Source organism: Haliaeetus leucocephalus, unplaced genomic scaffold (assembly GCF_000737465.1).
Source record: "Haliaeetus leucocephalus isolate CR32 unplaced genomic scaffold, Haliaeetus_leucocephalus-4.0 Scaffold362, whole genome shotgun sequence".
NCBI classification, from domain to species: domain Eukaryota; kingdom Metazoa; phylum Chordata; class Aves; order Accipitriformes; family Accipitridae; genus Haliaeetus; species Haliaeetus leucocephalus.
In genome coordinates, this window is record NW_010972798.1 from 7794540 (window position 1) to 7809510 (window position 14971).

The 14971-nt window shown below is 48.6% G+C and overlaps 1 protein-coding gene across 1 annotated transcript; it reads right to left on the reverse strand.

Annotated features, from left to right (window-relative positions):
- Positions 1 to 11361: 11361 nt before the first annotated feature.
- Positions 11362 to 14915, reverse strand: RPL35A (ribosomal protein L35a). The gene is made up of 4 exons (XM_010573035.1): positions 14809 to 14915; positions 13481 to 13633; positions 12279 to 12423; positions 11362 to 11420 (listed from the first exon to the last, which is right to left on the reverse strand). The coding sequence occupies exons 1-4, from the start codon at positions 14871 to 14873 to the stop codon at positions 11397 to 11399; spliced, it is 387 nt and encodes a 128-aa protein (XP_010571337.1). The 5' UTR covers positions 14874 to 14915; the 3' UTR covers positions 11362 to 11396.
- Positions 14916 to 14971: the final 56 nt, after the last annotated feature.

Consider the following 14971-nt stretch of genomic DNA (forward strand, 5'->3'; position numbering starts at 1 on the left):
CAGCTCCGCCGCCGCCATCCCCCGCCGCCGCCGCCGCGCACCCTGCCCGGCACCGCGCACCGCCCCCGGCACCGGCACTCCGCGCCGCCCACTGACCCAGCCACCCGCCCCCGCGCCCCGGTCCCTCGCACCCTGCATCAACCGCCCCGTGCAAGGCGACCTGCAGCACCTCCAGCCCCGTCCCGGGACCGGCACCCGCCCCCGCCCCAGCTCCCACTGAGCAGCCCCTGCCTGCTGCCGGGTGGGCACAGCGGAGAGGGTACACGAGGGGAGCTGGGGTCCCCAGATCTGCCACCCAACCAGGCTCAGAGCCCTTGCGCAGCCCTCTGCGAGGCTGGTCTTGTTTCCAAGGAGGAGGTGATAAAATTCAGGCAAAAAACATGCGCTGTGGAGGGGCTAGGAAGCTGAGGGAGGGATGAGCAGAGGCTATGGTGACTGCCAAGTGGGGCACACACGAGGCCGCGATAGAGGAGCGGCTGATCGTGCACCCCCAAGGGAGTAACGTGCTCCTCAGGGTGTAACATGCCATACCCCAGGGCAGTGATGGAGTGGTCTCTGTGGCATCATGTGCCATAGGAGGCACTACACTGCTGTACAGCCTGGCCAGGCTATAGCCACATTTGGGAAACAACTCCACTTTGGGAAAAAATTACCCCCTCAAGGCCACACGCACCTCACTGATCACAAGTTCCCCAATTTGTGCTCAAGTGCACAGCCGAGCCACAGTCCCCACCCCACACGCTGCACCTCCGAGTCCCTTCCCAAGACAGTCTCCTTTGGCTGCCCCTCTGCAAACACCACATCCATTCCCCTCCATGCAAAACACAGCCCATAGTCACAGCCCCACCAGCACTGGCAGCACTCCGCAGTGACACACACATGTCCCCTCAAAGCACAAAATGTTTGCAGGGATAAGTACGGAGCTATAATCAGGGCTTTGGTGCTGGCATGTGTTGCATGGCCCCACCATGGGGAGAGACCCATATCCCACGAACCAGCTCTGCCAGTCAACGGTGAATGAAAGCCTCGTGACAGCAGCCGCCGTGTGCAGCCCTGGCGCTTGCATGTTGTCGGTGTGTCTCAGATGAACCAGGAATCTCCAGTCCACAGCACAGGGTAAATACTTCCCCTGTGCCATATCAGAACAGGCTCCTCTAAACAGGTAATGTCTTATCGCAAGAACTCAGGAGGGGAAAAACAGCTCAAAGGTGCAAACGGCCGGAGTCACCTTGGCCAGTCGCTCTCTGAGGCCATTCAGAACCAAACCATCTCTGTAGGATGGGCGGAGGAGGCTCCAAGAGCATTGGGGGCAAAAGCAGAGCTGAAATCCACGTGCCTGCCCTGGACCAATGATTCCCAACATGTGTGTTGGGGCACGCTTGTGCCATGAAGGTGGCTGAGCCAGCGTGCCTGCTCCCTGCCTGTCCTCGTGGCCACCCATCCTCATGGCCACCCATCCTCATGGCCACCCATCCCCAGAGCCCAGCAGATCAGCAGCCACCACAGGGAAGGGATGTGCCACAGGCTGGTCCCCAGGCACAACGGAGGTGTGGCAGCTCGGGAAGATTGCTATGTGCTGCCAATTTTAAGCCTGGAAAACATTTGCCCCAGCTGTGACAGGCTTAGCAAACACTGGCCCATGCCAGCATTGTGGGGGCCAGACAGCCCAGGCGAGAGTTTCAGAGAGACTTTCTGCCCTGGGTCCTAGCAAAAGTAACTTACTCATTGACAAGTGCTGATAAGCAAATCGGACGGAGATAAAACAGAAGGATTAGGTGCCTCTTCCAAAGATCAGGGTCTATTGTTGCAAGAGTCCTTGCTTCCATGCCAGTGTGGTAGCCCTGAGAGCAGCTGTCAACATGGCAGGGCTACAAAGTCAGACATAATTCAACAGCCAGGTCTGTCCTTAGTGTTGCCCAGATTTTGTATTTACAAGGATTTTTTTCTCATCTGTTCAGAAGCCTGCTCATGGTCCCATGGAGAAAAGCCCTGGGTGTTATCAGCACCATGAGCTGTGCCAGCAGGAGGGGACAGGAGTGGGTGCTGGTCCCCAGGAGCCCTCACCTTGGGGTTTCTCTGCTCATACTTTCCCCCACTACAGAATTTCGGGTACAGCCCTCACACAGATTTGTTCATGACCCAGTCACAAGCAGAAAGTCTCTGGGAAGAGGGACCAGCAGCTTTGGCTGCTCCCTGCAAGGAACAAGCCAAAGATAGACACTTGCTTCAGCCAGTTTGACCGGGGAAGCCCAGGTCTCTTGAAGTTGGCTCAAAGGAGGCAGGATGCTCCCTGCAAACTGCTGCAACAAGACCTACAGTATGTTTAAACTCTACACGAGCGGCAAGCACAGCCTGCGGTGTGGTGGTGCCAGTTATACCCTGTCTGATGTGCGAAGTTCATTACAGCACGGGTCTTGCAGGGTTCTTTTGAAGCAGTGCTGTGCAAGTCACATAGAGACCCCAAAGTGCCTTGGAAGTGGGCTCTTAACCAGGTGATTCCCCGAATTTATGAAGATTCCTGCAGAGAAGGTATAGAAAAAAAAGATCTTCCTAACTCAGGCCAGAAGGAACACCACTGGCTGTTTCTCTGCAGCGGCTCCAATGTTTAAACTCCCAGCACAGCCTCTGAAAACTAATATTAGGGACCAGGTAGAGCTGTTCTTTGTGGCCACTGCAATTCTCTGTTTAAGTTTGGGTACACATGTACCATTGCCAGAAGAGGATGGTTGGAAAGGTGAACATCACCCACAATACCCGACCAACCTTGTTTACACTTCTTTACTCATTAACAGAGGTACGATCTAATAGTAAATACAACTTTATCTTCCTTTGTATTACTTAAAGAGGTACAGCTCAAACAGTTCGGAGGCAGTCATGAGATCAGCAGTATTTGTAGTCCCTGACGAAGTGAATTCAGAACTCTGGCAGGCATCTGAGTGAAAACACAGATGTATTTACAAGGCCTGACACCCCTTCAAACATCCATCTGACAGTCACATTTGTAGAAAATCTCTGCAGATAGGCCTAAATGAGGGTAATCACATCTCTTACATATGCCCATAGCTGTTCAGAGCAAACACAACATCTGCTCATTTCGGACTTCAAAGGAGGAAGAGAAGATGCTTTGTTCAGAAAAATAAATTTATCATGCGTATTAGTAGTGCCTTGAAGTCTAAACAAAATCAAAGGTCCATTGGATTAGGCCCCTTAAGAGATGCATGTACCAAGATTAAACTCTCTTCTGAAGAGATTAGAAAGAGGAGGGGAAAAAGAATTCTCCTGCCAATATTGATGATAGGAGGCAAAGAGGCTAAACGAGCACGAGGGAATCTGTGGGAGCAGCTCTGAGCCCCCATGTCCAATGACCCAGCCCAGCTCCTTAAACTCTTCCTCTCAGCAGCCTCGATGCTCACAGGGGTGCTTGGAAAAGCCTCTGAGCCAGCTAGGAGTAGGAACCGGCTGCCGACAAGCTAAGCCTTAACAAACATTTGCACAAGTGCTCTTTCACAGACCTGTTCTCCAAACCTGCTTCCAGTTACTGCTTTGGAAAAAACACATCATTATGAGATGCTGGAAAGCATCTGCTTTACTTGTGCAGCTGCCATCAGGATTGTTGCAGGGCACCAGCAGCACTGGCTTAGCTCTTCATCCATGGAGACCTTCTTGGGTGCCCCAAAGAAGTAGCAGAGGAGGTAATTGCGAGTGAAGAAAATACTCCAGACCCCACCTATGTCCTTGCCCTGAACATCCCAGTCCCACTGAACCCCTTCTAGCTCCTGTCTCCTGTTCACTCCTCCATGGCTCTTCCCATCTCCTCCACTGACCTTCCCCAAAACTTCCCTCAACCTTTCTAGCCCCTGAACTTTTCCCCCACTGAAGGTTGCACTCTATCAAACCAGACACAGATCCTTCCTGTGTCAAGTTCAGTCGGAACTGAATCAGAACAGTCAGAATCTGAATCCAGACCGGATGGTTGCTTTGTCCTGTCACAGCTCCCCATGCCCCAGACCCGGCCACCTCCAGGGACTGCTGAGGCAGCCCCAGTTTTGGTCCCCTGGCAGCCTGTGCCAACTCAGCCCTGGCCTGGATCCATCCAAGTCAACACACACCTCTGAGCAACGCTCAGCAGAGGTTACACCCCATAAGCAAATAAAACTGGGAAGTCTTTGGCTGTCCCATGGCTCCAACACAGCCTGGCTTCCTGATGGAGAACACCAAACCTTTCCCTGCCTCTCTTCTCCAAAATCCCGTTCCCTTTGAAAGCCATGCCTCATTCTGCCCATCTCTGCAGTTGTCCTAAGTTTCCTTATGTTTCCTTGAGTCACCATCCCTTTCTGGATGGCAGAGGGGCATAGGAAGGTATTTCTGAAGAGGAGGATGGGGACCTGGCACAGGGCCATGTGCAGAAAGCCCATGGTGTTGGGGCAGTCCTGACCATGCAGTAGGAGGGATGTATCTGCCTGTCCCCTTAGAGACCGATGGAGGCTGCCCCTCAGCCTACTCTGCTCTTTGCCCCTCTACTGGGAAGATGTCCAAATACTGGCTGGCGATAGACATGAAATCAGACCCAAGGACCAAACTGCCTCTTCTGGCCTTTTTCTAATGTCCTGCTGTAGCCTTGCCCTTGCTTTGATGACAGGACCTGGGACTAGCTGTTCACCACCACCAGCCTCCATTTTTTCCCAGTACACACATGTCTTCAACAACAGCAGTCCAGCTTTATGTATGCTTACCCTTTGCAGAACCTCTTAAAAGTTACCCCAGACCCCCACTGAGCTGGAGACCTGTGCTTGGGGACCACTGCATGCAAATGCAGCCCCTCCGGCCTCGCTCATGCTCCCCCTTGCATCCTCCTGCCTCATTCCCACAAAACCCATTCTTGGCACAGGCCAAGCCCCCAGGTTCTCAGAACTGCTCCCTTCATAAAGACAAAGGGCAGATCCATCAGCTTGCCAGGCTAGAGTTCCTTCGATGGGCAGAACATGTGGGTTTAGATCTGCCTGGTTTGACACAGTTGAGCCCTGAAAGAGGCCACAAATAACCAGCTGGCGAGGTGCCCTTCTGGTACACTACAGGGCATCAAAGGGCAGTTGGACTTTGCCCTGGAACATAGGCACGATGTGCCAGATCAGTGAGGAGCAGGGCTAGGCAAGGATTTTTTGGAAATGGGCAAAGCTTGGCTCAGGTGCCTTCTTGATCAAGATCTTCTTCCAGAGGTAGTACTCAGATGCTCATATGCCTGAAGCCCACAGGATGGCACCTCCCTGCTGCTCTCATTGCGTGTGATGCCAGCTGAGCAGAGCAGGTTGTTCTCCTCTGCCCTGGGAAGAGACCTGTTGCCCTCGGCAAACTTCTGGGCCATGCAGCAGTACTCCTAATGCTTGCTGGGGCGTCTTCTCTTTGGGATCTAGCTGAGCTGGCTGAAGAGGTTTCAGGCCACAGCTGCTTGTTTCTGCTTTGCTGGATCACAGTGCTCCTGCTAGCCTGGCACTACAGCTATCGCATGAAAACTCGCCAACTCTGCATTAGTCAAAATGAGAACGGCATTCAACATTTAAAGAGCAGATCTCCCATGACTTGCCTTTGTTGGAGCACAGCAGGTTGGGGGAGCAGTCACAGCAGCAGAGCAGGGAGCTCCAAGAGTCCTATATGTCTATCCAGGATTAGCTGGAGAATGAAGCATGGATGTAGCTTGACAGCACCCACGGTGTTCTGTCTCCTCTTCTCCTCGACTGTCCGGGGGACCACACTCCTCCCCACTCCAGCCACTTATCCCTGTGGCTACATCACTTGCCCCTGTAGGCATCCCTGTGCTCCCAGGTCCTGGCCAGGATTTCAGCCATGTGCCTCAGAGCTTCCCCTTTTACCAGCAGTGCTCAGCAGTGCCGCATGTCACCCCACGCAGAAGTGCCTGGACACAGCACAAACATGCTGCCAGAGGAGAAACTTGAGAGAGCTGCATGGACTGTGCCTGGATTTGGATGGTTAACTGCATGTTTCAAATGCTACAGGAAATAATAGACACACAGGACCTCATCATGGCTACTTGCTTTAGGCATGTGCTAATGTGCTGATCAGGAGTCTCTTAAAGCCAAACTTCCTGCACTCACAAACAGCCTGAACCGTACACATCTTGCATTGACTCAAGAAAACTATTTCTGCATTAGCTCGATCAAAAAAAAAAAAGAAAAAAAAAGCATCCTCTCTAAAGAAAAGGGGAAATTATCCTAAGATGCCCAATTGCTCATGGAAAGTCTCTTCTACAACAGAGCAATTGGGTCAAGTGTGTTACAACTATATTTAGACAACTAGACATTGATCATTTTCTGGAAAAGGTAATTTTCCCCCCCTCCTTTAAAGCAGTTTTTTTCACAGAACCAGCACCTAATCCAAGAGGCTGCCAAGCACCAGCACCATCCAAACACCTGCAGGAAGGTTGTTTTGCTTTGTAAAGCCACACTGTCCTTAAGGATGTGGAAAGAACCCATATTTGAAAAATAACATGGAGGATCCTTTCCCTGAGAAAAGTTGGTTCAGAGGCTCTGTACCACACTCAAATCCCACCCCTTCCGTACTATATTGCACAAACCTGCAGCTTCAGCAGGAGTTTCATAGTCTTTGATGTACAGCTTTAAAGCTTATAGGTACACGCAGACACACAGGGAAATTAAATAAACACCAGGTTTTTAATACTTCTTTTGGAGATTGATAAGATCTTAGGTGGATAAAAGATCTGTAAAAAAACCAGAGAAGAAATACATTTAAACTCCCAATGCAAAAATGTGGAGCTAACCATAGTGCCTTGCCATGGCCAGAGAGGATGGAAAATGAGTTCAGCTATTACATGGGCCATTGGCCTTCAAAACAAAAGTAATCTACTGCTCCCACAGTTTCTCCCATCCAAAATAACCCATCCCAGTAATTCAACCTGCTGGATGTCTACTGGTACTCACTTTTATGGGTGTAAGGTCAGCTGCCTGCAACAGCTCCTTTAATTGACAGTTGGCTAAAAGTTGGGTTTTCATCTGCACAATTATTTTTTTTTTTTTACCCAGGAATAAAGAGCGAACACAAATGTACTGTTTTACTTGTAGTGCCTCTAGTTTGACGAGGATGCTGACTGATTTCCTGTTACAGAAGGGCTCAGCAGTGTCAGTCTGCATTTGCACATAGATGAGGACCGTCCTCGCTCCAGCTGATTCTCAGCCCCATACATGCTGTGGGTTCAGCCCACACCGCCCTCAGTCCTCCCACAAGAGCTGTGCTGAGACCTCCGTAAGCCAGCACTTGGACCCTGATCTACAGATCTCAGTGGAGTTTGGGTCAAGGTACAGCAAGCTGCTTTCACCCATCGTACTGAAGGGCTGCTCAGGCAGCAAGCATGAAAGCACAGCACGAATGACAGCAAGGTGTCGCATGCCCAAACACACCACACTGAGCTACCAGGCACGCCTGGAGTGGCCGTCTGTGAAATAGTGACTTACAGAGCATGCTGTGCACATAAACCATCCACAGGTCCTTCCATCACGGTAGGTGGGAAGGATCCCACAGATCAGTGTAACAAGTTTAGACAGCTCATCCCAGATCCTTCAACTGTTCTGGTGTAAGGACAGTATCTTGGGAAAGGCCAACACACTAATGGCAAATAGCAGTGCAACAGGAGATGGACCTTTGTCTTGTTTGCAGCATCTTGTTCGATAAGCAAGAGGGGGCAGCAAACTTTGCTCTCCCACCATCCTGTGACTACAAAGAACCCTGGGGAATTTCAGGAGCTTTGTGCTGATGGGAGCTACGTACCAAAGAGCCCTGCATCCAGGCTCTCCTGGGAAAATGTGGTCTTAGCTCTTACCTCTGAGTTTGTTTCACTATCTGTTTTGGGACAGTTTAAAATCCAGAGGCTGCTGGCCTGCTCTGACTCCCTCTCTGTTGACAGCTGGTTTCTTGGGGACAGCCCAACAGGTTTCTCGGGGACGTTTTGATATTTGAGCAAGGCATTTCATGCAAAGCAGAAACTCAGTGATTTTTGATAGAAATTTCCTGGGGTAGATTGTTCAGCCAATGCAGCAAAGAAATCTGAGATTTGTAGCCAAAGAAATCTGAGCTTTGTAGCAAGGACAGAGTGATGCTGAGGGCACAGTGTCCCCTTCTGGCAGCAGACACATACTGAATCATGTCCATGCAGAAGGACTGGGCAGACAAGCAAGGCACCAGGAGGGGAGTATTTCTACAAAGAGTGAACAGCATTAAAACCAACCTGTCAGATTCTGCTGCCCGAGGAAATTCATTCTCCAGCCATCTTTGATACCTCATGTGGCATATGTTCAGGTAGGGCACAGCAGTAACTGAACTCTGGGAGCAAAACAATAAATCGACCCTGGGAGTCGACTTGCAGGGGAGGAAACGCACATAATAGAACAGCAGGCATCATCCTGGTCAAAGCTTTGGCCTATAGCTCACCCCAAAAAGTTAGCACATCCCTCCAATGAAGAACGCAGGGTCAGTGAGACCATGGAGCTGTTAACATAATCACGGAAAGCCCCAGCAGTGGAGTCAGGTCTGCAGTTCTTACACCGAGCAGCGTTTCCACAGCCACGTGTGTTTTGGGGCAAGAAGCAAAAGCCACCACCAGCCAACTTGGAAGAGGACACACAGTAGGCTCAGACTCACATTGCCCATCCCCATCCCAGCACTTAAGCCCTCACTCTCATTTCCAGCTCCCATTGCCCACAAGGTCTAGTTTAACTTTCCTCCTGTATCTGAACCCAGCCACCACACATCATGTTGGTCTACACTGTCCCTCAGACCCTTCCATGCCCCACCCTGTGCATGTTTATATTTCCAAAAAGCCTGCCTCTGTGTCCCTTGCCCCTGTGTTTGGCTATGTCCCAGGATACCTTCATGGCAGTTTAAGACTTCTCTCAGTGCTCTACACGCAGCTCTCTTTGCCTCCAGGATACCACCAGGCTGGCCGGGGCTGTAGACCGCTGCCTCTACCACCAGTTGCCAGGCCCCATCCAGCAGACACTGCAGCCTCCTAAGCGCTCCCACTGCCTGGTCCAGCTGCTCCTGGGGGCCTGGATGGATCATCACAAGCACCAGCACATCTGGCAGGCAGGGGAGGAGGCTCCTCACATCCCAGAGGGCCTCATCCAGGTGCTCCCACCGCATGAGCTGCTTCAGCACAGCGGCTTGCCACAGCATAAAAACCAGATGTGGCCGAACCTCCTCCTCCTCTTCCATCCTCTCCGCCTGCTGTAGTTTAGCCCTGACATCAGCTGTGCCACACAGGTCCTGGGCAAAATCCAACAGCACCGAGGGAGCTCTCACACTGTCATTGTCCACCTCCATCACCAGCACCCGTCCGTTTCGCCTGCCCACTATGTCCAGCAGGTTGAGGAGCTCCCAGGTGGTTTGGTCCACAAAGGAGCAGACAGCAGGCTCCTCTGATGCCATAGCTTCCTCCCACGTCAGTTAACGGCACTCCTGGGGAAAGGAGTGGAAGGGGTTTGCTATAGCAAAGACACTTGCACCCCACAGGCCTTGGAACAGCCTACACCTGCTGCTCTGAGCAGCCACCAGGTAGAAGCAAACAGGCTGGTTTTGGTGGGACCAAATGAAGGTGAAAGGAAGTAGCAGAGTTTTGACACAAAGACTCAAAAATTGTAGCCATATGCTATTTGATGTTGGACCTCCCAGGAACAGGCTTTGTACCTTAGCAGTCTGGTACAGTAGAAGATGAGAGAAAAGGGATCACTATTTTTGGGCCGCTTACCTCAAACTCAAGAGTGCTTATTACCTTCTTATCAGCAGAATCCAGCCACATGATAGGGACCAAGTACTACCAACCTGCTGTTACAGTCCAATTTGCCCACTACATTTCCTCCTCCTTCCTCTGGTAATGCCCCAAATGGGAAATTCAATTTGTATTCCACCCCATCCTTCTTTGAATCCTATGTGTACAACCTGTCAGTACTTGCAGAAGACTAAAGCCCCGCTTGACTTGACCCAGGTTGCCATAAGCTGCAGTTTCTCTCCACACATTAGAAAAAAAAGCACTTTCCACTGCAAGTGCTCTCCTGCTGCTGGAGACACCAGTAGCAGCAGGCGTAGTTCTTGAACCAAGTTCAGTGAAATAATTTCTATACCAGCGCTGAGTAGCCAGGTCCAAACAGTTTTTGTTTGAATTGCCATTCAAAAGAAAGACTTAATTTACCCAATAATGCAATCCTAATACATGACTACTCCACCCCCTTCAGAAGGAAGAGGATTAGTTATGAAATACCAGCCCACCGCAGGAGATGGCAGACAAGCTCAGTCCCAGCTCAGAGGGCTCCCTGCTGCAGGCAGCAGGGCCAGGCAGGGAGAGGGAAGCTCTTGCTCACAGGGAAAGAGGGACCTGCGCTGGAGTGGGACCAAAGGAAGGTTAGGGCAACAACTCACCTGCCTCACCAACTAGGGATGCTTTCCAAATGATGGAACAACTACACGGAATCAGTAGTATTACCCATCCGGGGTACTGACAGATCATTTTGGGACTGTGACATCAGCAGTAACCATGCTAACCCGCAGCTGCCTGAAACCTCCCTTAAAACTACCCAGTATTCTTGAGGGATGTACCAAGAAACTTTGAGGCTTGCACTTTAGGAAGCTTTAAGTTCATTTTTTACCACCTTCTTGTTCAACAAACCTTAAAGAACTCATGAAAACAATATACTAGTCTAATGTAAGGATCCTGCCCACTCCACATTACACACTGTGATAAGGCTGGCCAGGAAACCAGCAAGTATTAATACTCAGGCACTACAGAGCTGTGTGATGAAAATGTGTCTAAATAAATTTCATACAGTAGATGCTACAGGCACAAATGCTGCCCAGGTATATATGGTCTCATTCTTTGTGATTATACTAGAACTGCTATTTTTAGATGCGAGCTAGGACTTAAACCTACTAGGATTTAGCGTCCCATTACACAGTTTTGTCTCAACAGCAGTCATCGCCAAGTACAAGAGAAACAGGAACAAGAAGTTTCCCTCTACTACGTAGGCAAGAAATTATTTCTCATGTTCTGTATAAAGCTTATGTGCACAGTTTGAGGTTGTAAATGTTTATTGTTTAGCCCTGCAAACCATTCGGATTCCATGATGGGAGGCACAGACAGGTTACAGTAAAGGCTGACAGTTATTTGCCTTTAGAATGTAGTCTGCTCTACAAATGCCTTGCCAAGCACGGGTGGAATCTCCACTTCATTATCTAGCTTAGAATCACTACTCCATCCCGTGCTGTGAATTCTGATATGCTACTAAAGAAGAAATGAAGTCCCTCAAAATAGGTGGAAAGGATAAAAATAGAAAAGTACAAAAATTAAACAGATTCTCCATTTTATTTCCAATAAAAATTTAGATCCTAGATGGATACAGCATCTGTAAAAGACAAGAATAGAATCATGTTAGAAATCCTGTTACTGGACTGTACTATTTTAAACAGAAGTTTTGCAGTTACAATTTAGATTGTCGCTCTCCTCAACTGCTATAAAAGCAATCCTCCCATTTACACAGAAGAGGTGCAAGCTAGTTCAGTGATTTGAAGCAGCACTTCGCTGGTGCATAGGCTCCCTTGGCAGTCAGCCCTCCTGCCCACTGACAGGAAGAGTCCTCACGGGTCTAGTTTCAGGATTTAACTGTGCCACTCCTACCGTGCTTTTTCTAAGGCATGGAGAAAGACAGAAAGGAAGGACTGCATCCCCTCTGATACTCCTTTTGACAACATCGCTAGAAAGGTATTCCATCAAAACTCTGGGCAAGGAACCTAAAGGGACAGCCTCACTGAAGCCTTGTGGCTAAAACATCGACTGTGGAGGAGGTCCTAGCAGACAGGTCAGGACTGTACACCCCTCAGTTAAAACGTTTGGGAGGTAGGAGAAAAAAAATCTGTCAACAGGTAGGAACTGGACTAGAAGGGTGCAAAAATACATGTACAAGATCCAGGGAAGAGAAATCAAGCTAGCTTTAGAATGGAGCTGAGGAAGAGTCCCAGAACTCCAAGAGCCTTTCCAGGCTGAGCAAGCATACAAACCCTTTGACAATGAGACAAACCCCCTCAGCACAAGAAGCCAGCCACAAAACTCTCCTAGCTCCAAAAGGAGCACTTATCAAAGAGCCATGCTGAATACACAACCGCAACAGAACAAAACTATAGTTCAAGTTTTCCCTCATAGTATGTGGGATTGAAAGGTACCCCAAAAACTGCCAATAAATATCTTCTTGTGAAAATCCGCTTACCACCCGGATTCTGTGTCCAATGGCCTTGGCAGGAAGGTTGGAGCGGAACTTGGCACGAACCATGCCGCTGTTCCCATGGGCGCGAGTTACCTTCCCCCAAATCACTCGTGTCCTGTTGGGTTTGCCACCAGGGGTTACAGTGTTGCTGAGAAAAGAGAGGGAAAGAACTGCTGAGCACACCAGTCACAGCTCTGTACAGGACCCATCAGGGATGGGGCAGACAATGCAGCCTCTTTAAGGCACTTCTGTAACTTTATTCCTCAGTCATCTTTAATTGGACCATGTTCCACTTTTATTTACCTGTGAAATTTGCTAGGCCTGGGATTTTCACTATACCTTCCAAACAGGTAAGTATTGCAGCTTGTAATTTATCAGAAGCTCCACTGGGGAACTATTAACAAGTTACGAAGCTTAAAAATTTGGAAAACACTGATGCTAAGATGATCAAACCGAAAACTCAACAATTTCAACGCCAAAGAATATGCAACATCTCACTTGTAAGATTTCTCCAGACACACCAAAGGCAGGAAAGGAAGGGATAGACTGCTAAAAATTGCTTTAGCAGAAAAGCCATAGGCCATCATGGAAATGATGGTGGTCAAGTTAACAGTCTGATCAATTTTATTCAAGGCAATGCTGAACTCGAACAGCTACACTCAAAGAAAAATTAAGTGGAAGGTAATAAGTAACTGTTCTTAAGGCCTCCACGAATGCCAGCACAGCAGAAATGACAGTGCTCCGACAGGGGCATGCAAAAGCCAGGATACAAATTCCTCCAGGCTTCACAAAATAGTTCTGCTGTTTGAGTAACTCAATAGCTCAGAGTACTCAACACAAATTCACCTCACTTCAGTTTATTCTATCCTCCTTCAGTGTTTGCCAGTCTCAGGCAAAATTTGTTTCTCAACCCATTTACTCTCTTAACACATCATTTATAACAGTGAATGATTATTCCATGTAATTTCACAATCTGAATTAAGAACACATAGGCCAATTAAAGCAAAAATAATCAAGGACTTTAAAAATGAAACAAACCAATTAAACTGGTCTACACAGTTCTCCATGGACATTCTATTGATAAATTGAGCCAAATTTATTTTTGTTCTAACAAAATTTCTATAAACAGACTGCTCACATCCTGGCATTTGCAAAAGCTGATATAGGAGTTGGCCAATTTAGCATAACAATAAAAAGTTACTTACTTTTTAGCTTTGTATACATAGGCACACCTCTTGCCCAAGTAGAAGTCTGTCTCCTGACGGGCATAAACACCTTCAATTTTCAGAAGAGCAGTATGCTCCCGCTGGTTTCGGAGGCCACGTTTGTAGCCAGCAAAAATGGCCTTGCACCACAGCCTAAAGGCATTGAAAACATTTACAAATCATAATTCACTCCAAGTATCAAACATAAAAACAAATCATGTGCTGTTTCAGCAGAAACTATTTCCACAGCAGTAGAAATTTAATTAAGAAAAACTCCACTGCTTTCACTTTTACAGATTACTGCAAATCCTTATGTTCAGTCAACAGAGGAAAGCTAAGTAACTGGGACATGAAGTATTTACGAAAGCTTTGTATCTCTCTGCTTGTTATAAACTTCTGGCACTACAGACTTCATATTAAACCCAAAGTGCTTCAACATTAGTGGGTGTTATGTTTTCAAATGTCTACAAACACTCTGTGATGAGTAAACATTACTTTTTTTTCTATATACCACAAACTGAGTCTCCTGTGTTGCAGTAACTGCTATAGGAGAAAATATTAACTGCTGCTAATTTGTAGCCTCAAAGGAATTAACTGCAGTCTACAAGGACAGCCAGAGAGACAGCTCCACATACACTGGACAAGTGACATTAGACAAACTCCTCAACAATTCTTCGCGACAAAGACCTGTCTGTAGTACACAGGTAAAGCAATTATAAGGCTCATTCCATGCATCATGTACACATCATGACTGTCTCAGCTGCATCCAGCAACTGTCCCATAATACAGCAATATTAAACTAAGCTGTCCAGTTCTACCTTCCACACATGCATAACAGAAGATAAACTCCACAGATATATATTAAGACAAAAAGCTGTGATTCAGATTCAATCCCTCTACCATTTACATACTCAATCCCTATATCTGTAAGAAAACTCGATGGCACGGTAGCTCTCTTACTCAAGGAAACAATATGTGAAAGTCTCTAAGGTACACTGACGGTTCACAAACACCGTGCTAACAAAAACACCTCTAACAGCCCGCATCTATTGACAGGTCAGGGAAAGCGTGGCACACCATATGAACAGCTACAACCAGCTTAAGGCAGAGACTTCAGAATAGGGACACACAACTGTGGGCGTTTAACAGAGAACCCAGCAGGACATTGGGTAAAGGAGCTGTGCTGGAAAGTGAGAGCAGCCACAGGAAAACGGATCACTGTCCACAGCTTTAACAACACACTCTCAGAAATGCTCAGTTTGCAAGAGGACTTGTCAAAAGTTCAGTGGAACAACGAACCGAGAGCCATCTCGGGGCAAGTCACTCACCTCCCGGTCATGGTGTCCTCCTGAAGCCCTGGTCCCAGCAGGCCTAAAAACGACACACAAGCCATGAGCCTCCCAGGCCGGCAGCAGTGCCCAGCCGAGCGAGCGGGAGCTGCCGCAGGCCCGGTCCGGCGGCCAGAAAAGCCTGCCGGGCCGCCTGTCCGGA